Here is a 26962-nt window from a genome sequence, read left to right as displayed (position 1 = left end):
AAAAAAAAAAAAAAAAAAAAAGGAGTTTTCACTATTTGGGATCTTCAATTTTGATACTCAAAATACCTTCAAATTCACTGGTTCGTAAAGCTTAAATAATAGGGTTATATATGTAAAATTGCTAATTTAAAAACTCCTAAATTTTAGCTAAATTTAAAAAAAAAATTTACAAACTATTTGGTCCTAAATTTTAGTTCCAACTCTCTAAAATATCTTATGGTTGAGCAATTTACCAACTACACAAATAAAATTACTCAAAAAAAAAAAAAAAAAAAAACCCAACTATTTCTGTTTTCCTCTCTTCCTTCCCACTAATCTACTTATCTATTTTCCTCTATCATCACATGTCTCACCACTCTTATTCAAAATTTAAAATTAGCCACAACTACTCGAATATAACTTCCACAAATTGAAAACTTATCACTTATACCATTAAAAAGTCACCAACCGCACGCATTCATCTATGTCTCTTCTTTTTATTTTTTTGGTTTATTTATTTATTTTTATGGACACCTATTTCTCTCTCTCTCTCTCTAGAAGGAATGGCCTATATAGAAACTTCCAAAGCTTATATCTCTGATCCAAGTTGGTAATTTTCTAATTTTTTTTTTTTAATGTAATTTGATGATGCACGAAAATTAGTAGATTGGAATGTTTCAAACTATGATGATGGCTGTAAATCCTGAAAAGAAAAAAAAGAACTATCAAAGGTGACCGGTGTGACCCGGCCAAAGACCCTCCGACGGTTGAGTCAATTTTCTCTCTAGAACATAAGGATGGGAAATAGTAAATGGTTAGAACTTACCTTTGGTAGATGAGGCCTGTTCACTTTTATAGAGATTTTTACGTGGGTCTACTTGTTTGGGACCTATCAGCATCGTGGGTGATGTTGGTGGTTGATAAAGAAAATGGGGCATGTGGGATGGAGTGTATGGAATTCCTTCCACGTGTTAAGCAATGTATTATGTTTTACTTATGTAGAACCTTTGGAGAATTTATCAATTGTCCATGTGTATGGTCGTCTAAATAAACTCCTCCATGAAAGACTCCTTTCATCATATTACTTGATTATCAACGGATGTGTATGTTCTCGTTCTTAGATGACTTGGTACAGGCATGGTTGAACTCTAGACGACGACACAAGGACAAGTAATACTTGTGTTGAATTTGTGAGCTAAGGCTTCAACAAAGGGTCCAGGCCTAAGTCCCCAAGTGGCAAGATGTTGAAGAGTGACTAAAGAATGGAAGCTTCTATTAGTGAATAGACAAGCCTATTGGACGTGCTCAAGATAAAATCTGCTCAAAGAATGTCATCTTACAGCTGTAAAAAAAGAAAAAAAAAAGGAGGTTAGACGAATACAATAAAAGATAGAAAATGTTGAGTAGAAAAGAAGCATACCTTCTGGATGAAGGTTCCCCACCTCGCCAGTATAGGGAGGAAATGGATTCCTGCCTACCTCGACAGGGTTCCCAGCCCAAAAACCAGAGACGAAGAAGAACTCCATCTTCCAATTCCTATCAGATGTGAGGAGGGACTTAATCAATCTACAATCTGTACCCCTAGCTGAGAATTGATAAAAGCCCAAGGATTGACTAATTTCGGAAGGCTTGTAGTTATAGAGGAACTCGTCCACAGTAAAAGGACAATCTCCCTCAAATACTTCCCTCCACAAAACCTGCATAGAGACGATGAGCCTCCATGCATTGGGGTTAAGTTGACAAACTCCTAAACCTAACCTAGTGAGTAACTCTCTAATGAAGGCATTGAGAGGTAACCTAAGTCCCCCCAAAAGGTAAGCCTCATAAATACCTATTCCAAAACGAGGTTCACAACACCATTCATCACGAACGGCCAATCTAGGATTTGGTACTAATTCCTAAGTGATATAAGTTTTTTTTTTTCATTAGTTTTAGAGGAGACCCCAATTGCACAACTAAACACAGCCTTCTCCTCACTAGAAGAAGAGGACGAAGGGGCATTTGCAGACGTGCCAGTTTGTGACCTAGAAGCCATTCTCGTCCTTAACTCCTCCTAGAGTACCTCTAATAGGACCCCAGGAACTCCAGACGTGTATTGCTTGTTTGTCGTATTTCCTCCACTACTACTATCACTACTACTACTATTACTAGATCTTCTACTAGAAGTATCATGATACTTGTCTATTTCCCTATCGTCACTATTACTAGACGAGAATACTATGATTTCAAACATTGTGAAAAACTAAAGGAAAACCTAAAGACGAGATGGAGAGGGTTCTTGGCTCTAAATGAAGGAGACCTAAAGATGGAGGAGAATTGCTAGAAGAGGCGCTGGACAACAGAGGTCAGAGAAGAAAATTTGAGAAATGTGAGGGGGCAGGAGAGGAATTCTACTATTTATAGGCAACAGGCTTGGTCAACTGAAATGATGCAACCAACCAGAAGAAACCATGTGGTACATTTCTTGAAGGACAAAATGACATGATGGATCAACCTTAGGATTGTACCACGTGTCAATATTTAAAGATATATATATATATATATATAAGAGGCACAAGAGTAGTATTGATGGACAACACAAGGACAAGGGGACAGCTGATGGGAATCAACACAAGTATTACTTGTCCTTGTGTTGTCATCTAGAGTTCAACCATGCCCGTACCAAGTCATTTGAAATGAGAACATACACATCCGTTGATAACCAAGTGATACGATGAAGGGAGTCTTTCATGGACGAATTTATTTAGACGGCCATACACATGGACGATAAAATTATACTTGATAAATTCTACAAGAAATTCTCCAAAGGTTCTACATAAGTAAAACATGACACGTTGCTTAACACGTGGAAGGAATTCCATACACTCCGTTGCACACACCCCATTGGTTTTCTCAGTGATGAGGCTATAATTTCATTTGGTTTGGTGGAGAGGCTGTGATCAAAGACAACAGTTCACAACTAGTATCACGCATTTTTCTCTCTCTCACACACCCTCTTTCTTTTACTTTTTTTTTGTTCATGTACAAGATAAAATTCTCATTCTCAATATCTTTGGGATTATATTTGTATTTGTTGGCAATATCATTCCAATTGATATTTATGGTTCACAAAAATTAACTTACTCGGATGAATGATTTATTGGTTCTAATTGATGCTAAAGTCCGTTGCATTGGGTGTTGATGGTCATATTTCAAGTGAAGTGCGAGAATAATTTCATTTTATGTCATTTTTTTTTTAATTAATTTTGTACCAACTATGGGTTAGTTTTGTCTTCCCATAATTCTGTTTTAAATTTTTTATCTTATGCAATTTTTTTTGTTTTTTCTTTTTTTTTTACAAGATAGAAATTCTATTCTAACCTAATCTAAGTGTATATGTATGTGAAAGCTCCCTCTTGGAGACTTGAACTCCAGCCCTTACCCCCCATACCTCACAAACACTTATACTTGTGGAGTGACTATCGCATCAAGGATGTGCGGTGGTGATGGGTTGATGTTGTTATATGTATAGTATTGTTGAAAACATTGATTACAAAGCTTTCACATCGTAAATAATTTTTTAGATTGATGTAAAAAAAAAAAAAATTATAAGATTGAATGTGAAAGATTTATATGATTTTTTTGCATGTGTATTAGTTTCATGTTGTGATTCAATAGGCGACATCAAAAGTGATATCCCCACCCCAATGAGTAAAATCATATAAATATATATATATATATATATATATATATGTGTGTGTGTGTAAATTTGAAGGTGGTACTAAAGTTTAAAATTTATGAGTTATTGAATAAATCTCTCATTTGCTATAATTTGTTCGTTTTTTAATTTATAATTTAAGGAATCATTAGTTAAGTATATCTAACTTCTGCAAGTTTAATTAATATTCAAAATCTTTGTTCAAATTCTGTAGTTTTTCGTTATCAGTTATTTCACTTGGCAAAAAATGAATAAATCTACACATGACCATATCATTTCAAGGTTATTTTTGTGTTCATTTTTTGGAGCTAGCTTTTTGCAAATGAGTAACATTATTAGATAAACATGTAAATCTCAAAAGAATTGTAAAAAAATAATATTATAATTACGGAATACTAGCCTCTAAGCACGCGCTCACGTGCATGTTTAGAGGCTCTTCTATTTTTTCTCAAAGTTCATAATTTTCATACATCATAATTCAGGGTTGTTGCGTTCTTCCATCACAAAATATCTAAGACTGTGAAAAGATTTATGTATTTATGGGTGAAATAAATTTTTTGTATAAAAATCTCATCACACCCCTGCGTACTTTGAAATTGAAAAATATAGTAACTTCAAATTATAATAAATAAAAATTAAGAACCTTAAAGAAATAAAATAAAATAACCTCTAAACACGCATAAGAAAATAGTTCAGTTTCTAAGTCCGCGTGCAACAAGGTAATCGTTTTTTTATTTATTTTTTTAACAAAAATGGCCCAAATGGCTTAAAGAATAAATAGATAGATATCTCTGGTGGGTAAGTGTGACTGTGTCCCTCCAAATATCTTCTCCCTCTCCAGTGGCAGTGAAACTGAAAAACCTCTCAAAAACCCATCTTCTCTCTCTTTCTCTCTGATGTGCTTCACTCTCACTCTCACTGCCCAAAAATGCAAACATCTCTGACCCTTTTACCCTTCAAAACCCCCTTAATTTTCCCAATCCACCACCACCACAACCCCATTTCACCAAAGCCTCTACCTTCTTCACCACAACCACATCAACACCACACCTCTTCCCAAAAACAAACCCAAACCCATGTCAGTCCTGTGAATTCCTTCAAAGGGTCGGGCTATATATCGACTATAAGCCAAGCTATCAAAGAAGAAGAGGAATACCGCAGAGCACGTGCCGAAGTTCTCCGCAAAGGACTTGACTTGGAAGGCATTTCAATCGAGGGACTCTCCGTTGGTGGCCATGAGACTTGTGTTATCATTCCTGACTTCAAGTGTGCTTTCGATATCGGCCGCTGCCCCTCACGTGCCATTCAACAAAGCTTTGTCTTTATCACTCATGCTCATCTTGATCACATTGTATGACCTCCTTTTATTTCCTCTTTTGCTTTTGGTTTTGCCTCATTTGTTCATAATTTGGCAGTGGTAACAACAAAAGTGTGTTCAGTGTTGACTTTCGGTCTCTTTGTGAACATTGGTTTTTAAGCATAAAGGATAAATATTAATATTAATGTATGTGGTGAATCCATGATCTCATTTTAGGTGGTGGACATTAGCATTTGATATGTAGTTGGAAATTAGTTCAATTTTTCTTGTCTTGGAAGTTGGAACCAAATTTAAGTTGATGTGGATGGTGAGTTTCAGTATAAAGATTAAAAGTATGATTGTTTTTTCAAGTTCAATTTGATTTTTTTTTATTTCTACACCACTTGTCAGTTACTGAAATAATAGTGAATGACGTGTTGAATCGATCAAAACGGTTATGAGTATAGAATGGAGGAAAAGAATATATGTGGCCAACCTTGACTAATCTTTTGAGGATCCATAATCAACCCAAAAAAATTTGGGACTATGGCTTTGTTGTTTTTGTTGAACTTCCCATCTGTTGGTAGGTCTTATTTTCCTTATGCTCAGAGTTATTTCCTTCAATTTGCTTATAACCCGTATTTACCAACTCAGGGTGGGCTGCCAATGTATGTAGCCAGCCGTGGTTTATACAACTTGAAACCTCCAACGGTATTTGTGCCTCCTTGCATCAAAGATGATGTTGAGAAGCTTTTTGAAATTCACAGGTCCATGGGCCAAGTAGAACTGAACCTTGATTTGGTTGCATTGGATGTAGGTATGCAGCTCTAGTTTACTTGTTTGTCTTTGTGTTAAGAGTTTGTATCACTTTTTTCTGCAACTGATTTGTCAAGTTTGCCTTCAGGAGAAACATATGAGATGCGGAATAACCTTGTCGTCCGAGCATTCAAAACTCAACATGTCATACCCAGTCAGGTGATCTTCATCTAATGGTTCTTCATGTTATCATTATGTATAATTTACTGAAAGGAAAAGTATTAGTTAAAAGTACTGAGACTGGTGGAAGTAGCTCAGTTTCAGAGACAATACTTCCTCAAAGAAGTGCTTAACTAGTTCCCTCAGGACATTGGATAAAATTGGAACGACGTAGAGAAGACAAAGAAGAGCTGATCCAACAATAAATGGCTTGTAAATTCTTAGTTTCAACACTATGTTGAACTATTAGGATTCAAATATTGGTCTAATGTTTTTGGCATTAATTGAGATTGGATAAATTATTCTAAAGAGATGCCAAGAAATTGAATGATTCTAAATTGTTCTATTGTGATTTTTAATAGTTGGTCTTCCTAATGAGGTCTATTTTTGGACTTATGAGCAGATTATGCAGCACTGAACACATGCCTTGTGTTCAATTTCTGTGCTAGGGCTAGAGAACTTTGGACCTGGGTTGAGACCTTGTTATAGATGATTATTGATGCTTATGTGCTATCATATCAAGAGTTTGCAACATAGGATTCACAGTGTGTAATATGTTATTACTTGGTTTTGTTTAGGGTTATGTCATCTACTCAGTTAGGAAAAAGCTGAAGATGAAGTACATTAACATGAAAGGCAGACAAATTGAGAAATTGAAGAAGTCCGGTGTTGAGGTTTGTGATTTCTGCAATATAGTTTTGCTCTAATCTTCTGTTGAATCTACATATATCTGACTTGAATTCTGTTTTTTTAAAGATTACAAATACTATATTGTCTCCAGAGGTAGCCTTTACTGGCGACACAACTTCAGATTATATGCTTGATCCACATAATGCTGATGCATTGAGGGCCAAAGTTCTTATAACTGAGGTATGCAGTAGATAGACTCCTTGTGAAGTCGCTTGTTACCATTTACATAAAGGAAGTCTGTTTGATGTTGTCTTCATGTGGAGAGGACAGAACCTTACTGACTTTTAAAAGCTAAATTTACATGCTCTAAATTTTGTTGGCAACAATTTGTTAACTTGTGAATATAAAACTCCAAAACCAGATGTATGATAAACTGTAATACTTCAAGAAATTCTACTGTACAGCAGACTGTGTAATAAGCCATGAATTTCTTTTCTGATCTTTATTTTTTCAGTAGAATTGGACTTTAAATCACTAAAGATAGGCCTTTGTACTCCTGAAAATCGGAATTCTTTTCATGCTACCTATTCGGTATTTAAAAAGTGCTATAACATGTTGTATATAATTTTCCTTCATGGTTACATATGCTATTGAAATGAATGGTCAGATCCTAGCCTTTGCATGGCTGCCATTCTTATTGCTGACCACACATTGGTAAAAGGACCTCAGTTTATTTAATCCCATGTGTGTACAAACTCATCTATTAATAAGTTGTTTCTACTGGCTCTCTTGATGTTCTTGTTCAGTATTTTGTATCTGATATCTGTGGTAGTCTAAGTGATCATTTTCTAGACACTGTATTTTCTGTCTCACCTAATATGAAAAAATGGAAATTTTCAAATTTTCAAATCAGAATATGCTCCATCTTATGTTGCAGTGATTCGATGCTGGACTTAAATTAGTGTTCTGGAACGTAAAATAATCTTGATTTTGCATCATTCATTGAGATTCCAGTTAAATATCATATCTGATCGATGAAGCTTTATTAACAGGCAACTTTCCTGGATGAAGGGATCAGCATTGAGCAAGCACGACAACATGGTCATACACATTTATTTGAGGTATGTCAAGCTTAGAGAGGAATTTTGTTTTCATTTTGTCTTCCCTTGGATCTTCATAACTATTGTCACTTATATTGGGGCCAAGGAAAGAGTGAGGTGTTAATTGGTGAGAACAAAGATCAGAAAGAAATAAACTTAGCAACTTTTTTTACACTTCCATTAGCATGCATAATTTATGGAATGACCCAAGTAAAAATTGGATGGTGATATGACCTAATGCATTGTTTGACTTGGATTAGCTTTGCGGCTCTATAACTAAGATATGAATCCAGTCCACCTGAAACACCAACTCCTCTTCATTCTCCCCATTTTTGTCTAAATAACTTTTTTTTTTGATATTTAAGTATGACTACTGAATCTTTTATCGGATTAATTTTTTTTACTGAGGTAGTGTTCTTTTGAAACTGTAGATCATTGAACATGCTCAGTGGATTCGAAATAAAGCAGTTGTTTTGACTCATTTCTCTTCTCGCTACAGTATAGAGGTAATTATTTATTTGGACTAAATTGTCTGTTTCAGTGTTCAGTAGTAATAGCTATATGTAATACCTCTATCAGCATTTAATTGTAGAATTTCCAATATGTAAAACACCATGGGTTTCCTGCCTATAAGAAAGACATTGACAATAATATGCCTCAGGCATTAGAATGTCTGTGCTGAAATCAGTTCCTTCTTTTGAAAAACATTAGAATAGAATTTTAGATAATGCTTTTGTCATCTTTTTTCCTTTTTTTCACTTTTTATTTTTTTGGATTCTTCCTTTTATACTCCCTGCATACTGGGATTGCGTCCCTTTTGGGGGCTCTTTTAATGGCATCAATTATAGTAACAACAATCAGGCCTTAGTATCAAAATTTTGGAATCAACTAGGATCCTCAATAGACTTGTCAAGGTCAACCACATGTATTCTTTCTTGCCATTCTATTTTATTCGAAGTCAATACACTCCGTTACTTTCTTAATTGACATGTAATCTTTTACTAGTTCTATTAATGTTATAATTTTAATCGCATTGATTACTTATTTACACAAAAAAATTAGCCACTTAAAGGAATAGGGTAAAATTAGATGGTCCTGAATCATTTGATGATCATGGTCTTTTACCATATAATTCTTTTGAGTCTGAGTGTATTATTGTGTTAAGATTTACTTGTAACGTTTACACACTGAGGGTAAATATTAATTTCTATTTTTTGGGCATTATCTTCCACTGCCCACAAGAATGTTGCAGAGTAAGGGTTTTAATACAGATGGCAACTTGAAACCCAATTGCATGAGCAGCACATACATTAACATCAGGAAGCGTTTCATTTCTTAGGGATGACCCTTAGTTCTTCTCCTTCACAAATCATGTTATGAGTGTCTGTCTGTCAATTGCAGGACATTCGTCAAGCTGTATCAAAGTTGCAGTCCAAAGTGTCAGCAAAAGTGGTTCCTCTTACAGAAGGATTCAAATCAATGTACTCTTAGTTAGATTCCAGGGTTCAATTTATGTAGCAAATCAAATGTATTCAGAGAGAGAGAGAGAGAGAGAGAGAGAGAGAGAGAGAGAGAGAGAGAGAGAGAGAGAGAGAGAGAGAGAGAGAGTTTGTAATATATTGATGATTTAGTTGAGATGTATCATTTTGTCACTTATTCTTGTCTTTGTTGAAATGATCATGTTGCTAGCAAGAATCTGTTCATAATGTGCCTTGTTAATGCCAATAATTAGTTCTTTCTAACTGACAATGAGTGGCCTATTACCTAAGGGAAGCTTCTCAAGCCTGTTATGCTATCAAAATAAACTTGATGAAGCTTATGTTTCAATGAATTAGAATTTATTATAAGCTGTCTTACTGCCAGTGTTATTAAACCCGGCCCGACCCAGCCTGGCTGGTCAGATTGATGACTCGATGACCCAGTGCATAGACTGGGCTTGGTGATCAATTGGATCAGAACAGTAAATGACCTGGTCAAAACTAGTGTAACCCGATGAATTTTAAGCAATCTGTGTGACTCGAGTGGGTTTTATTAACCCGACACTTGGGTTTGTGAATTGTGTAAAATTACATTAATAAGTTTACTTTATTGGCTATTTTATTATTTAAATGTGCGATAATATGGTAATTTAAACAAAAGTTTGAGATTTTACTTTTTATTTATTTAATATACATAATTTTAAAACATGTAACAAGATTTTATTTAGCAAAGACTTTGTTACAATCTTATGACATTTGTTTATTTTCCTTGTGAATTTTATATAATTTCTAATGCTATTGTTTATAAAATATTGATTTTGAATTGTAATAGAGGGTTTAATTTAAGCATATTCTTTTTCTTTTTTATTTTTATTTGCATATTCAGGTAATGATTTCTCAAACTTAATTTTATATATATTAAATTAAAAAAAATTATATTTGATCTTATGGTTCGACCAATGATTCACTTGTTGAACCATTGACCCAACTCATAAACTGGATCAACGTTTGGTCTGGGTTTAATAACTATGCTTACTGCCATTAAAGTTCCAATAAACTTTGTTAATTTGGTGCTAGTATCACAATCCCAAATTTCCATAGCATTAAATGGAAGATTGGTGGGCTCTATTGCTGTTAGAGTTCCAATCCTAGAAACGCGCTTTAACAAGACTAGTTTTTTATTGGGTAAAACGCAATTAAAGCAAATTTGTAGTATTATTTTTATTCAATCAAAATTTTCACTTTTAAAAAAAATTGTCCTTATTTATCTTAAATAAATTTTAAACTTAAAAAATAATAATAAATGATTTTTAAAATTAAATTTGGTCATCTAAAAGAGATATATCAATAGAGGAATATATATATATATATATATTTTTTTTATTTAAAATTGTGTAAACTCAAAAAACAAAGTACGGCAAATTTTTGTAGGGCAAAATAGTGACCGTTATGGTTTAAGATATAAATAGGTCCAGAGGGGCGTTAAAAAAAAACAAAAGCAACTCTTTCTTTGATTTCTCTCTCTCTCTCTCTCTCTCTGTATTTTTGAACGAACTTGCTATTAGTATTATTATTCTGAATGTCGGTGGCAAATTGATCTGCGGTCTTTCTCTCAGTCTCAGGTTTGCTTTGCTTCTCGATGGAATTGTTATTGCTATTTCTAGGGTTTTGTTTTTCGCTTAGGGTTTCCTTTATACTTGCCTATTCCCAACTTATATTGGATTTCCGCGAATCTCCCACTCCTTAGGGTTTTTCTTCGCCATTCCTCTGATTTTTTCCCCTTGAGAAATCAAACCCTAATGGTCATGGCCTTTGGTTTTCTTCCCCCCCATTAGTGGATTGCCGATTGATTTTGATTGATATTCATTAAAGAAATCAAACCCTAAATCAAATAATGAGGAGGATTTAGGGTTTGGTTTCATTAATTAATATCTTTAATCTATATGGGTGGTTTATTTAGTTGCAACTTCAAACAATGAATCTGAATCTGAATCTGTGTGAATTGGTTGTGTGAATCGGTGTGTTCTTTTTGGTTATATATGTATAGATAGTAGATACAACAACTAGGTATGGAGTTAAAGATAGCAAGAAGAGGGTCGGGATGCTCAGTTTTTGATCGTCTTGGAACACCAAACAACAGTGACACAAACAGAAACAGAAACAGTGTTGGTAGTGTTGTTTGCATCTTTTGGCGTAATGGGAGATGCCGCAAGAACCCGTGTAGGTTCCTTCACAGTGTCAGTGAGAATGAAACTGAAGCAAAAAGTCCTGTAAACTATGGTTCTGGCGGTGTTCAAATTCAAATAGAAGGTGTTCGTAATGGATCTGAACACAACCCATGCCCTAGAAAGAAACTTGCCAACAACACTTGGGCTTTGAGCAAGTACCCAATTGTCAAAAATGTAGTAGAAGTAGTTGCTTCTGAATCTGAACAGCTCTACTGCCCTAGAAAGAGGCCTCACTGTGTTGTTACCGACAAGACTTTGGTTTTGAGCAAGTACCCAGTTGTCGAAGATGAAGTAGAAGTAGTTGCTTCTGAATCTGAACACCTCTTCCCCCTTAGAAAGAGGCCTCACTGTGAAGTTACTGAAAACACTTTGGTTTTGAGCAAGTCCCCAGTCCCAGATCATGAAGATTGTCCACACCCTAGAAAGAAGCCCCAAGTTCCAGATCATAACAAGTCTGAAGATGAACTTCAAAATGTTGTTGCTGCCAAGTCTGAGGAGGAAAACGATGTTCCTAACAATTCATTGCCAACTGTTGCTAATAACCCCTCTTCTGAAGATGAAGATGTTACTCCCAGCAAGTCCCTGGGAACTTTTGTTGAGCCTAACAATTCATTGCCAAATATTGCTAATAATCCCTCTTCTGAAGATGAAGATGTTACTCCCTGCAAGTCCCTGGGAACTTTTGTTGAGCCTAACAACTCATTGCCCACTGTTGCTAATAACCCCTCTTCTGAAGATGAAGATGTTACTCCCAGCAAGTCCCTAAGAACTTTTGTTGAGGCTAACAATTCATTGCCAACTGTTGCTAACAACAACAGCAACAACAGCTCTTCTGAAGAGGAAGATATTACTCCCAGCAGGTCCCTGGAAATTTTTGTTGAGCCTAACAATTTATTGCCGACTGTTGCTAACAACAACAGCACTTCCAAAGATGAAATTGTTACTCCCAGCAAGCCACTTGAAACTGTTTGTCAGTTCTGGGTTCATGGCAATTGTGCACAAGGGGATCAGTGCCAGTACCTGCATTCATGGTTTCGCGCAGATGGGTTAGGGATCTTGGCAAACCTCCAAGGCCACAACAAGGTGCCTCTTCTCTTCTCTTCTCTTTGTTGTTTTACATTGACATTATCCTTTGATTGCTCACTTCTATATCAAAGGCTTTAAAGCTTTCCTAACTTATAATCTGCAGTATCTAACTTATATGTCCAAGGTTATATTACTAGAGAATTCTGAAATTATGATTTTTGTAATAACGCAACAAGCAATTCATTGGAAAGCATGTTTATTCATGATATGGAAATATTTCTCCTTGTCCCACTAGTACTAACCCTTAAAAAAATTAAAAGATCACAAAGAGTGTGGGCGGCTCTTTCACAGCAACAAGTTTAGCCAGTAAACAAGCGGAGAGCTGTCTGTCTACCTATAACAATAAAGACCTTTGTTCTATCTCTGTAAACAGAGTTCTTAGATATAAATATTATTTGATACTTACTTGGGACAACCGATACTCATGAGTTTTCTGATAACAGGCTGTCACGGGGATTGCACTTCCTGAAAACAGCAACAAGCTCTACTCAGGCAGTAGAGATGGAACATTTCGGGTTTGGGACTGTGATACAGGGCTGTGTGTTCGTGTCAATGACCTTGGTACAGAGGTTGGATCCCTTATTTGTAGGGGCATATGGGTCTTTGTTGGCATGACAAATGTTGTTAAGGTAAGCTCTAAGCTGAGTACATTTTATTTTTGTTTTCTTTTCCTTTTGTTGTTGCCACTGTTGTGTTGCCATTAATATTAGTTTACTCAACTTCCTGCCCAATTTGGTACGTTGATATGTTGCAGGCATGGAATACTGAGTCTGGTGTGGAATACAATCTTGATGGACCTGTTGGCCAAGTCTATGCCTTGGAAACAACTGATGATGTACTGTTTGCTGGGGGCCAGGTAACTATTTTGGTAACATTATTGCTTCCTCAAAATTTTCAGCCAACTTTAATTCTTTCATTGGTTTTAACTAAATTTTTTGTTTTTATTTTTATTTCTATTTAGTAAGTTTGAGCAAGAGCTTCTCTCTTGTTGTAATGTAATTTCATATTTCTGTTGAAATCCCTGATGATGCTTGGAGATGTCTCTAGAATTTTCTGGGTTCGGTGTTTTATCTATTATGTTGTTGTCCTTAGAATCATACAGGATTGCAATGGTGTCTATTGTTTACATGCTTTTAACACCATTGTTCTTAGTCACGTTCATATTCATATTATGACGACCTAAAATGAATTAATTGTTACTTCTAATCACAGGATGGTGTTATTAAGGCGTGGAAAGGCAGTTATGACAATCCCGCTTTCCATCTGGTTGCATCTCTTAAAGGCCACACAGGTGCAGTGTTATCTTTAGTTGTTGGATGCAACAACAAGAGACTGTACTCAAGTTCCAAGGACCATACAATAAGGGTAAGTTTGTGCCTATAAGATTGTTACCTGTTGTTATCTATTTTGTTAGTATTGATTGATGGTACTCTATTTTATTTCTCCTGTGTGCTTGATGGAAACTAAACAACTTTGATTATTTCTGCATTCTGCAAGCATAGTTATTGAATTCATTTCTAATTGAGTGAACTTAGTGCTGACCTTTTATTTCTGTTGCTTGACTGTTCCTTTTATTACACTTCTTGCCAGGTTTGGGACAATGAAACTTTTCAATGTATTGAGACACTGAGTGGGCATACTGATATAGTGACGGCTCTTATCTGTTGCAATAATTATTTGTTGTCTTCTTCGTTGGACCGCACAATAAAGGTCTGGGCTCTTGGTAAAGAAGGCAACTTGGAAGTAGTATATACACGTGCTGAAGAACATGTAAGTTATTGAACCACTGCAATCCTTTCTCTGTATTTTTGCTTTTATTCATTTGTTATTTTTCTTGACCCTTTTTTTCTTGTTGATATTGGTTTCTGATGGTGGTTGAAGTGTACTACACATATTAGGCTGCCTTAGTCCTAGTGAACTTGGAAGTAGTAAATAGTTAAGGATTATGCTACATACCATCTTTGCCATGTTGATATCAAGGAATGTGTGTATATTTGGTTCTATTCCCAACTGAAAGTTAGTATTACATTAACGGCCCTGATATTATGTCTGAAGTTCTGTGTGTGGTAATTTGAAGCTCATTTTGCAGTGCAATGTAGATGATATCATGGTCTTAGCTTTTGAACACTTTCATCAAATCTTTGCATAGATTTTGTAGAAATCCTGTTGTACATTACTTTTAGATCTATACAAGTTATATGGATTAGCACTATTCTAAGGTTAACTATAACTTGATGGTACAATATTTTCCATGTGACAGGGTGTTCTAGCACTTTCTGGGATGACTCTTGCAGATAATAAGCATATCTTGTTTTGCTCTTATAATGACAACTCTGTCCAACTATATGAACTGCCATCGTAAGTACACTTCCCTTTTTAATGATCTAAATCTCTTTTTTATGAATGAGCTTTTCTTCTTTACTTGCTAGCCGTGACTAATTATTTATTATTACTGTTATAGATTCACTGACAGGGGCAGATTATTTGCAAAACAAGAAGTTAAAGCAATCCAAATAGGTCCCTCTGGACTCGGACTCTTTTTCACAGGCGATGAGACTGGTTTGGTAACAGTGTGGAAATGGCTAGAAGAACTCCAAAACAGAAAGTAGCAGCCGATACTCTCAGACCCCAAAACTAGGAGAGTAGCCGGTTGAAACTGAGACGGAAAAAATTGTGTACATGTGTAAATGTCTATATAATTTGTGGAACAATTCACTTAGTAATCCATTCTCACTTCTCTTGTTTTTGATTGTATAAGATTTTCTTGTACCAATTTTCTGTATGTATATAACTTTTTCCTCAATAATGCTGCGCTCTCTCTCTCTCTCTCTCCCAAAAAAAAAAAAAAAAAAAAAAAATCTTTTAACCTTACTGAATAAAGGAGTATTGTTCAAGTACTGTACCCTATACTCTTGTTCTGATAGAGATTAGCTCAGTGACAAGAGCATTATCTTGGGGGTGTGGGTTCAATATGTAGGAATTGAACATCCATGATATCGACACTTGTTTTGGGTTTTTTTTTTTTTTTTTTTTGTGGGTATCTGTATCTATTTTTTCTGCTTTGGGCATTGGTTATGAGTAGACACAATTGTTATCCTTGCACTTCGATTGTGTTTGAAAAAACTTAATGAGGACTCAAGTATTGCGGTGATTATCCTAAAAATTACCCACCATGATGCAGATGACGCATTTTCAAGCTATTGACACAAGGCTTATCGTGTGAGTTTAAGACAAAGATTCAGTTTTAAGCTACTTTAGGATGAATTTAAAATAAAGATTCTAAGGGGACTGAAAAAAAAAAAAAAAAAAAAAAAAAAGAAAAGTAATGCGTAAAACAAGTAAATTGGACTCACCAACAAAAATGAGGTGGTACATTGGAAGTGTTCAAAGTGCTGACTGCTGAGTTCTGTAGACTTGCTAATTGTAGATGGTTTATTTTTCCTCCCCCGAATGGAGGTTGTAGTAATGCAGGTCAATGACAACACGATTTAGGTTGCCCCAGGCGGTTTGAGTGGATCACATCAGCACTTGAAGTGTACATGGCATCAGAACAGGCTTTATAGTAGTTTTCATTGTTATCTAGAGGGGCACCTTAGGCAATAGGTTCGTTCATTAACTCAAATGCTGCAAGACTAGGATCGTTGGCTTATCTGCTCAAAAACAAGTTCTGCATTAGGATTTAAGATTTAGGCCACATCCAAAGTAGATCAATTGCTTTTATTGGGGAGGTCTATATTGCATTACTCTCAGCCGTATTTATTAGACAGGATCAACTTCTCACATTTTTTTACTTGTACCTGAACATCCAACAAAAATAAGATTTGAGTTATATCAGTGGTGCTTAGCACTAGCATAGGTGTGTCAAATGCCAAATATTTGACATTTGGCATACCAAACACCAAAAAAAGCTTCCACATCACAGGTTTCAAATTCTAAAACTTATAGCATGGGTGAATAGTACTGTTCCAAATAGCATAAGGTGTTAAATGCTAAATTTTTAGTATTTAGCACACCAAATACAAAAAAAAAAAAAAAAATCACCTTCATGAGAGGTGTAAAATGACAAATTTATTTAGTATTTACTACAATAACGTTCTAATAATAGTAGTGTACAAGTAAGTGTGCTATTAATATTTTGTATGTTTTTTATTCCTACTTTTTCTCTCTTTTGTTAGTTCTGTGACTGTTGGGCATTTCTCTCTCTCTCTCTCTCTCTCTCTCTCTCTCTCTTTTATATATGACCGGGACTTGGGAACCAAAAAGAGAGAAAGAATATTTAAATAAAGCGGTAAAAAATAAAAGATATGATATAGGGTGTATTGTAAAATAATGTGTTAAAATAGATAAAGTAATTTTGTATATGTCAAAATAGATTTTTTTTAGTATATCTCCAAAAAAAAAAAAAAAAACACTTCATTAATTTTCTTAAAAATTGTGCAAACTAAAAATTCTAATCATTCTTGTTACACAATCATAATCGCCACACATAAACGCATTTACGCATTTTGTATAGAGTATAGAGTAAGCAACAAACTTAAGGGTCTAATTTTTCTTAAAGTTGTTTTGTATTTTAATGTTCATTTATTTTTTGGTTGCTGCGAATTCATGCTCAACTATAATGATTACGAAAGCAAGCCCCAAAAATAAATATAAGGGTAAATTGCAAAGTACACCCCTAATGTTTGGGGGTGATTGGATTTTACACCCCAACGTTTCGAAACTTTGATTTTACACCCCAACGTTTGGTTCCGTTAGCAAATCACACCCCTAGTTAGTTTTTGCTGTTAATTACCAAGTCATCTTGCTAACGTGTTTTTTTTTTTTTTTTGCCAAATAAGCTCAAAATGACACAGTTGCAATGGAAATGATGTGATGACTTGGCATATGCTAAACGGCACCGTTCTACCCAAGGAGAAAACAAACAAAATCTGCTAGGCGTTTCCCCACCAAAAAGAAAATCTCAAAACAAAATACCCAGATTTTCAAAATGCCCAAATATTCAAAATATGTAAAAAGCTGTAACCGTCTCCTCCTCCTCTCTGTCTCTGTCTCTGTATGTTAGTCTGTGCTTGTTTTTAATCAATGGGGTTTTTGGTTTCAGGCGGATGTGGAAGCTGATGTGGCGGTGGCTGGGCAGCCCCCAAAGAAGAGGATGTTCAAGAAGTTTAGATTTAGAGGCGTCGACTTGGATGCGCTTCTGGACATGTCCACCGACGACCTCGTCAAGCTCTTCACTGCCAAAGCTTGCAGAAGGTTTTTTTTTTTTTTTTTTTTCATATATTTCATCTTTCATTTTTATTTGTTTTAGAATTGTTTTATTAATTTTGTGTGTGAAATTTTGTAGGTTTCAGAGGGGTTTGAAGTGAAAGCCCATGGCTTTGATTAAGAAATTGTGCAAAGCTGTAACCATCTCTCTCTATCTCTTTAAATTTTTACATATTTTGAATATTTGGGCATTTTGAAAATCTGGGTATTTTGTTTTGAGATTTTCTGTTTGGTGGGGAAATGCCTAGCTGATTTTGTTGTTTTCTCTTGGGGCAAAACGGTGCCATTTAGCAGTTGCCAAGTCATCACATCGTTTCTATTGCAACTGTGTCATTTTGAGCTTATTTGGCAAAAAAAAAAAAAAAAAAAAAACACGTCAGCAAAATGACTTGGCAATTAACAGCAAAAACTAACCGGGGGTGTGATTTGCTAACGGAACCAAACGTTGGGGTGTAAAATCAAAGTTTCGAAACGTTGGGATGTAAAATCCAATCACTCCCAAACGTTAGGGGTGTACTTTGCAATTTACCCTAAATATAATTACTTTATTTTATTTTATTTTATTTCAATCGGGACAAAAAGCATAATTTCAATTAGTGTTGCAAAAACGTGTAACTTACTGCCCATAAACTTCGTAAGGCAAAATTATAATGTATTAACTTGTAACTCTATGCATATACATAGATATACTAAAAGATATACAAAAAGATGCATAATAAAATTCCTATATATAATTTAAATACTATTGATAGTCATTTTTATATTTTGTTAACTCTTTAAAAAATTCTGTAAGAATATTATTAGGTATAAAATATAAATTGTCCATTTAAAAAAAAATTATTGTGAAGCATCTTTTTTTATTTTATTTTTACAATTCATTTATTCTAAACTCTTTGGTTTTTGTACTTAATAACTCATTTGAATGAATATTTATGATGCAGTCTCACATTTGATTCTAAAATTAAGAAATAAAACTCTTTAAGAATAAATAATTTAGCACATATGACGCAAAATTAGAATTCTAATTTGAGTTTCTCTCAGTTTCATATATTATTATATATATAGATATATAGATTATACACATTTCGGTCAATTTCTTATTATCTTAAAGAAAACATAGTGTGTACAACCAAAATACACAGAATTTTCCTTTCCATTTCTTAAGGTTTTCAAGTTGCGATGGTTTAAGACATACTTACATTTATGGTGTGTTTAGATACTGCTTATTTTGCTGAAATTTGAAAACTGAAAACTAAAAACAATAAAAAAAAATTTCGGTTACTGTTCACGCAAAAAATTATTGTTCATTTGCTTGTTTGCACTGTTTATGTCCCATGAATCGTGCAAGAGGCGTTGGTCCTTAAAAAAAAGAAAAAAAAAAAGAAAAAAAAAGAAGCAAGCCGCAAATGCAGCACTTATAATCTAAATCCAAATGCTCATTTAGTATTTGGATAGTGTTTTTCCCCTGGCGTTGCACGTTTGTGTTTCATTTTTGTGGGTCCCATGCACTGTTCGCGAGACCCGCAAGTACGGAATTCAATAAATATAACTTTAAAACTAGGTCCCATGGCACTATTCATACATTTAAAAATTATTTTGTTAAAGTTTTTTTGGTTTTTAATTTTCAGAAATAAGCGGTATTCAAAAGCTCGTAACAAGACATTGTATAAGTTTTCATAAGTGCTTAGCGAGAAGTCTATGCAGCACTTTAATTTGGTTGCAAAACAATCTCTGCTATTTCAAATCTTTCTAGGTTATTCAAACTTATTATCACTACGATAGTAGTTGTTAACCTTACCACACACATAATTTCTTACAAATCACGAGATCAAAAATTTATTACGACTCATAATTATCTCTCATGAAACAAGTAGTGCGATATCATTTTTAACAGTCTCTACTCAACCATAATCTCACTAAAAACAACATTTCTATGTACTTAATATATAAACTTAATTTTCAATTTCATGCTATTGTATCTTGCCAAAAACTTTCATGCAGAACTACAGACTTTCAACATGCATTTCATCATTACAAAAATATATAAACATGAGCATTTAACACATATTTCGACAAAATGGAGTTAAAGCACATTAATATCAATAATATAATGCACTCCAAACACACACACACATATTTATATATAGGGTCATGCTAACGAGTGCCCTTAGGGCACTTGTTAACAATCCATTTTAGGAAAGTTTTGACATCACTTTTATGGGAAATTGAAAAAGTTGTCAAAATATTAATTAATTTTTTTTCTTTTGCTATAAAAACTTTCTTTAACTGGATTCTTAATCAATACCCTAAGGGCACTCGTTAGCATTTCCCTTATATATATAAAGAAATGCTAACGAATACCTTTAAAGCATTGGTTAATAATCCATTTAAAGAAAATTTTTATGAGAAAAAAAAAAAAGCAATTAATGTTTTGACAGCATTTTTCATTTCCCATAAAAGTGGTGTCAAAACTTTTCTAAAATAGATTGTTAATTAATGCTCTAAGGGCACTCGTTAGCATGACCCATATATATATATATATATATATATATATATGCATCAGCCGCAGTGACCATTTTTGGGGCTCTATTTTCCATGACTACAGTCCTTTTCCACTCCATTTTCAGCATAGATCTTAGTTTTGGGGGGGGGTCCATTGATGTTTGAGTTTGTGTTAACCTTAATTGGTATGATGTGTTTTAAAACCGGTTTATGTGACCAAAGCGGACAATACAATATAATGCCAATGACAGGTTAGGCCGTGACATAATGCTTTGTGATACCCCAAATTAGATTGTTTGAGATTATGCAGCGTGGACATGTGCTATATCCCACATAAAGTGTTTACTAGGTAGATCTTAAGTTTATAAGTGATTGTGAGAAGTTCCAATTGCAAATTGATGAGTAATCCCTTTTGAAGTGTAGACATAGATGTAGATGTGGCTAACACTTACGTCAGCTTAGCTAATTTAATTCTTATCCCTCTACATCATTTTGTTTTCTTATTTTTATATTTTTGAATTATATTAACATTCAGAAACAGACCAAAGGGGAAGGGAAATGGAGACATGCTGATCTTGGATGGAAGTGGATAAATCTGAGAGTGAAAATAACTTTCTCCAAATTTTAATAGACCCCTTTTTCCAAGGTTGATTTGTTCAATGTTGGTTATGGCCTTATGGGTTTCCCAATTGCTTGGCTATTGCCTGTCGCAGCAACTGTGGTTAGTTCATTGGCTTTGTGCAGTTTATTGGTTTTTCCATTTGGGTAATTAATTAGTAAACAATGTTCTTGATTTAATCTGTTCAGTAATGGATTATCCCACCAAAATCAAACTTATAATCCCCTATTACAAATGAAGCAATGTTGCATAGTATCACACTCAATCCAAGTCTCAGGATCAAATCTAGAACGTCACAACTCAATTCATTCAAGTAATTCTCAGGTACTCCCAATTTACTGGCTAATTACTAATTAGTTCTATCAATGTTCATAAAGATGATCCATGTAAAAAGATTTGCACTGACCAGCAGCTAAACACATACATGAACATTGAGAGGTATTAAAGTTTATTATAATTGAGTTCCGGTTCTTGTTTTGGTTGACAGAAGGGGGGAAATCTTAAATCCAAACATCAGACCATTCCTATAATAGGAAAATCAGAAGCCTGCCAAAACAACAGGAAGTTCAAGTTACATTACATTACACATTAGAGTTGATCAAGCATTGAAAGGAATTGAGATAACAAATTCAAGAACTATGCCACAGGATGGAAATGGTGCAATGGAATTGGCTCAGGAGGGTGAAGGAGTCATCAAACAACTTTTCAGAGGAAATTAAATTAAATTTTCATTTAACAATTACAAGGACTGAATTTTGATATACTTAATCGTATATAATGTAACAATTCAAAATTTACATTTGTTAACTACAACATTCAAAAAACAACAGGCACTCTCTTCGCTTGGGAAAGAAAGGCATGAATTGATATTCTTCTCGAGGGGGGCAACAGAGCCCCCGGCCCCCACTAGGATGACTTGACATATTACACATAGAACAACAACAACAAAAGTTATTTATCATCCAATTTAAGGGAATTTAGCCGTCTTAGTCTTTGATCAAGCTCTGCCATGACTGCTGGTTCTTGCTTTTTCCGTTGCTTAGATATAGTGTTGGTTGTCATAGAACCAATCTTATCAAATGCCACCTGCAAGGTCAAGTTATTAAAAGCTTTATTAACATTAACTTGGTGATTGAGAAAATCTTCAATGTAATAAGCTGATATACTCAGGGAAGTAGGAGATTGATTCCATATATCAACTTAGCCAAGATAATGGGAAAAAGTTGAAGTCCACGTGCAAAGCTAATGTGTGTGCACACCAAATGAAAAAATATTTCAAAGCCGAATCAAATCTTTCATTATCAATGTTCATTCTAGGTTAAAATATTATTTGTGTCCATAAAATGTAGCCTTGATTCTATTTTCTTACTTAAAATTTTAAAAGTTCTATTCCCATCCCTGAAAATTTAATATGTTCTACATTTGAACCTTTCGTCCATTTATTAAGTTTTTTTGTTGATGTTTGACAGAGAGGACAAAAATAGAACCTGGATGATATTTCAAGGACAAAGAGAGGAGAAAAAAAAAAAAAAAAAAAAAAAACTATACTTTCATCCCTAAAATATGCATTTCGTTAGACATGCCGACAAAAGACTCAATAAAAATGGACTGAAGGACGAAATGAGGAATATTTTAATTATTGGGGACAACAATATAACTTTTGAATTTTAAGGATGAAATATAAAACCATATCTTGGGGATGAAAAGAGCATTTTTTTTTTCCTTTTATTCTATTTGCACTACTCCAAATAAAGGGTAATTCGTTCCCAAACCAACCCCCCCCCCCCCCCCCCTCCCCCCCAAAAAAAAAACCAAAAAAAAGAGGCTATTTAAGTTATTCCAGATTATTGATTGAAACCTATGAATGGGAAAAATAAGCAGCAGGAACTTAGAAAAATATTATGACTGAGGGAGAGAGAATTGTTTCACCGTTAGTAATTCATCAGGATCAAAGAGGTGATGAGTGGTTTTCTGCAAAATGTTAATTACATCACCAACATGATGGGAGTGAATCAACTCCTCTTCTTTCATCTGCATTTGCAAATCACAACTTCAACAACCTACTCCCATAGTAATGTCTGATGTTTGAATTATAGCTCTAACAATCAACAATCAAGTATCTGATAAATATCAAGTAGGCAACACATAAAATGCAAAGAGCCTAAAGGATAAAATGTTTTCACCTTAAAGAATGCTAAAGCCACATGAAACAGAACCTTTGCCCCCTCATAGAAAAGAACATCCCACACCCGCAGAGTTGTCTGGAAAAAGAGCCAAAGGGAACAATTGTCAGTTATAAAACAATCTTAAATTATTCAACTGCTTTTGAACTATAGCATATATTAGGGAGAGAGAGAGAGAGAGATAACATTGTTCTAACCTCTGAAGGCAAGCTCTTAGAAAAGAGGCATAGGAACCACTCAGTGGCAACAAGGGAGACATCAAATTCCAAAGCTTCCAAATGAGTGGCTATCCTGCATTTTTCTTTTTCCAATTTTAAAAAGTACTGACCAAAAAGAAAGGACGCATCTGCAAAATCATCAGAAAGCAAAGTACCTTGGGCAATTTTTAGCAAGAAGATCTTTGAACACTCTTTGTTCAACATGGCATCCCGATAAGTTAGTTGTGTAGCAGTCACTAACTAATACATTTTCCAAGAGGACAGCTAGCATCCAAAATGCATCTTCCTCTGTTTTCATCACAAGCAACAATAATGCTGCGACATAATTTAAGCCCTGCACCAGGAATAACTCAAGATATTAGATAAAAAGTAGTAGTATTCCAAATTAGCTATTGAATTTCAGCAATTATCCAGAACAGCTTAAATTTGTCTTGCAACGAAGTTCAATAATTACTAGTAGAAACTTAAAAGAAGCCAGTTTTGGTGCTCCAGATCCATTATCTAGAATAAGATATACAATAAATAATGAATTCTACCCAAAGAAATTAGATCAAAGTACAGCCAGTTCCCTGAGTTATTTTGTGATTGTTATTCTTGAGTAACAAAAGTGTCAGGTTACGCATTTGAGTCTGAGAATCATCTTCTCCAAAAGAAAAAGAAAAACAATACAAAATTTTGGGGTTAAGGCTGCCTACCAATTACCTCTCCCAAAACTACATTAAACTTAAATAAATTCAATTCTGGCATAAAGATATTTCTGCACAGGTCTAGGAGAAAGCAGACTCACCTGACAGTAGCCAACATCAGAATCACGGAAAGAATAACCAACAAGAACACGTCGGAGAGTAGCATGACCCTCTGGAGTGTCTAGCCATGAGTGACCAGGGAAGGTTCGCGGTAGGTCCTGCATGTATATAATTTTGTTAATGTCTCTTGAAAAGTAGGCCTTATATTTGTTCTGAAAGAAACTGAAATATGTCAACCTTGAAAATATATAATACAACCTTCAAAAAATTAAAGTGGGGGCTAAAACGCTAGATGTATAGAAATTTACTCCACAATCTCACTCCCTCAGTCATGCTACTCAAACATCACAGCATTATTAAATGATCAACATCAAATTAAGATCAAGACACTGCATTAAAAGATTAAAGTCTTGATCTTACTCCCTATCTCCAAAATTCAATGAGTTGAGATTTGTGGCAATAAATAAACAAGAATGCCAGGTCAAAGCTCAAAACTAATTACCTTAATTGACCAATGGTCATACAAATGCATAGCATTTACAAACATCAGCTTCTAAATCGTCAAGAAAGAAACTACAATACATTTATGGTCCATGGAATGTAACAGCAGCAAGGTTATCACCCCAAGAATAACAATAAAAATGATTTTAAAAAATGTCGCATCTATTTAGAAACTGGTTTTCAAAAATCCTCATCCAAAAGCTTCATCTTAGGAAAAATTGATGTGTTTTCTAGAGATAAGGCTACTTAATCTTGATTACTTTTAAAAATAAAAAATAAAAACTGCATAAATCTGGCAAACCTCTTACCACCAAATACCAAACTTTAAGCTGCATATTTGGACAGGGAAAATAAATGGGCATTGTTGTCATCCTTTTTAGTTCCAGAACAATATTTGTGACAATCTTGGCTTGAATAATGACATCGAAGGTGCTATAAAACTATCTAAGAATACTAGAATGCAGCTATTATAGCATCGTTATGGGGTGGCTCTGAGAATTCATACATGATGAAATGATAAAACAATATTACATCATAAGAGACGCAATTCCTAACATTAAAGCATAAAACAATGGATCATTTGTTTCAACAAAGTGCTGCAAAATAAGATTTCCCCAGTTATTCTCTAAGATCTCCAAATCAGCTTCAAATCTAAATGAGCATTTAGGATATAAGTCAACAGTACAAAAATAGATGTTGCAAAAGTACTTATCTATCAAAAGACACCTAACCCCAGAAGATGATATACCATTAATCTAATCAGAAAGTCCATGAACCAATCCCACAAATGCTACAACCATCAATCAAAAAAAAAACCAATTCTACGATTTCTACAACCATGATTGCAATGTACTCACATGATCAATCTGCCTAGTGGCAGGAGTGACCTTCCCCTCGACCGCCTTGGTGAGGTCATTGTAATAGCTGTCTGGCGCAGTGGACTTCTTCTTGGCAGCCCCAGATAAAGAAAACCAGATCTTGGGGCGTAGAACTGGTGGAATTCCCTTCCTAATGAGCCTTTTCAAAGTAATGGCATTTGCCATAGCTGATAACTTAAGGGAGGCCTTAAGGGATTGGCCTTCAGAGATAGAAGGCTGCAAATACCAATTAGCTCCTTTGCTGGCCTCCAATGCCCACCAAACCCTGCCCTGCTGCCTCACCTTCTCCCTCACCTCATTCAACACATTCACATCATCCACATTCCCTTCCACTGTGAAACCATAAAGGTCTTGAAACTTCACAGTTAGGTTTGCCCTCCTAGCATGGATGCTAGGCCTCAAGATTGGTATTTGGGATTGAAATTCTAAGGCAAGGTCTCTCTTACTTTGTGTTCCATACATTTCTTGGGGTTGTAGGGGTAGATCAAGACAGAAACTATAAGAGATATAGATACAGAGATTAAAAGAGAAGAAAGAAAAAAAAAAGATGGTGTCTTTGATTAAAGAAACAAGAGGACCTTGTCAAATGAGAGAACCCCACAAGATTGAAACAATGAAACGGTCTATTTTGGAGCCTGCCGAGAGGTTGAAATTTGATTAGGGAGAAAGATGGAATTTTTTTGGATTTTCTTCAAATGGGTGTTTCGGATTTTCTTCAAAATGGGTGTTTCAGATTTTAATGTAGAATAAAGAGTCAGGCACAAGAATTGTCACCAATGCCTCACATTTGTCAAAGCCACGAAAGGCCCTTTTGTGCCACTGCAAAAATAAAAATAAAAAAGCTTGAATATTTCCACTATATTGAATCAAACAACCAAAGAAAAAAAAAAAAAAAAAATATATATATATATATATATATATAGTATTCTTTATCTTTTTCAAGTGTGTGCTTTAGAATAGCAGATGGTAGGTATTCAACAACAGCAGCAGAGACCAATAAAAGGGAAAGTGAGGGACAAAACAGAAAACAGAAAAACAGAACCAAAACCCAGTAACAGATCCTACAAAAACTGAGAGAGGGAAAAGTGGATACCTGAAATGGGTTTTGTTTGAGGAACACAAAATTAAATTATTTTTGGGCAGATTAGAAATAAAAAGAAAGAGGGTTGCAAGAATCTAGAAATCCTAAAACTATGGGTAGATAGAATTAACGGGAAAATAGGTTGTCTTGTCTGATGTGGGTTTTTCTTGGGTGGTTGTGGTAAAAGAAATAAATGGTGCAGAATTGTTAAAGCAATTTACCTTATGTGGCTGCTTGTAAAATTTGTGTTTCTATTATTATTATTTTTTTAAAATTTTTTTTGCCTAAGTAATATTTTGGAACGTTATAGTGGACTAAAGTGGATTTAAGATGATGGTGATGATGTTTTGGAAAGAGATTTTTTTTTTTTTTTTTTGGTAGAAATGATTTGGAGAGAGATGATAAGATTGGTTTGGGACTTTGGGTAGGTTTTTAATCTTCCATCATTGCATGATTGATGGTAAAAAAATCTTGCACTTTTAAAATCACTATACTACCC

General features: G+C 34.6%; 3 protein-coding genes across 6 annotated transcripts; 2 read left to right on the top strand and 1 right to left on the bottom strand.

Moving 5' to 3' along the window:
* Nucleotides 1-4463: 4463 nt before the first annotated feature.
* LOC126695239 (tRNase Z TRZ2, chloroplastic) lies at nt 4464-9384 on the top strand. Its single transcript, XM_050391913.1, has 8 exons — nt 4464-5027; nt 5628-5790; nt 5878-5948; nt 6527-6622; nt 6705-6818; nt 7631-7699; nt 8110-8184; nt 9080-9384. Exons 1-8 carry the CDS (start codon nt 4605-4607, stop codon nt 9167-9169), a joined length of 1101 nt encoding a protein of 366 aa, XP_050247870.1. The 5' UTR covers nt 4464-4604; the 3' UTR covers nt 9170-9384.
* A 1266-nt stretch (nt 9385-10650) lies between these two features.
* LOC126695238 (uncharacterized) lies at nt 10651-15276 on the top strand. 3 transcript variants are annotated; one of them, XM_050391911.1, is made up of 8 exons: nt 10651-10778; nt 11204-12467; nt 12914-13099; nt 13225-13326; nt 13683-13835; nt 14061-14240; nt 14731-14828; nt 14932-15276. In XM_050391911.1, exons 2-8 carry the CDS (start codon nt 11226-11228, stop codon nt 15077-15079), a joined length of 2109 nt encoding a protein of 702 aa, XP_050247868.1. In that variant the 5' UTR covers nt 10651-10778; nt 11204-11225; the 3' UTR covers nt 15080-15276. The 3 variants fall into 3 exon arrangements, with proteins under 3 accessions (XP_050247868.1, XP_050247869.1, XP_050247867.1); XM_050391912.1 differs by having other exon boundaries at nt 10657-11985; nt 12076-12467; XM_050391910.1 differs by having other exon boundaries at nt 10657-12467.
* Nucleotides 15277-21549: 6273 nt separating this feature from the next.
* LOC126695237 (uncharacterized) lies at nt 21550-26755 on the bottom strand. 2 transcript variants are annotated; one of them, XM_050391908.1, is made up of 8 exons: nt 26476-26739; nt 25362-26201; nt 24045-24161; nt 23413-23591; nt 23237-23330; nt 23040-23117; nt 22786-22887; nt 21550-21942 (listed from the first exon to the last, which is right to left on the bottom strand). In XM_050391908.1, exons 2-8 carry the CDS (start codon nt 25842-25844, stop codon nt 21808-21810), a joined length of 1188 nt encoding a protein of 395 aa, XP_050247865.1. In that variant the 5' UTR covers nt 25845-26201; nt 26476-26739; the 3' UTR covers nt 21550-21807. The 2 variants fall into 2 exon arrangements, with proteins under 2 accessions (XP_050247865.1, XP_050247866.1); XM_050391909.1 differs by lacking the exon at nt 21550-21942 and having other exon boundaries at nt 22807-22954; nt 25362-26755.
* Nucleotides 26756-26962: the final 207 nt, after the last annotated feature.

The sequence above is a fragment of the Quercus robur genome, chromosome 8 (genome assembly GCF_932294415.1).
Source record: "Quercus robur chromosome 8, dhQueRobu3.1, whole genome shotgun sequence".
Taxonomy (NCBI): Eukaryota; Viridiplantae; Streptophyta; class Magnoliopsida; order Fagales; family Fagaceae; genus Quercus; species Quercus robur.
Note: the sequence above shows the minus strand (reverse complement) of the source record. Positions and strands in the feature narration are given on the sequence as shown.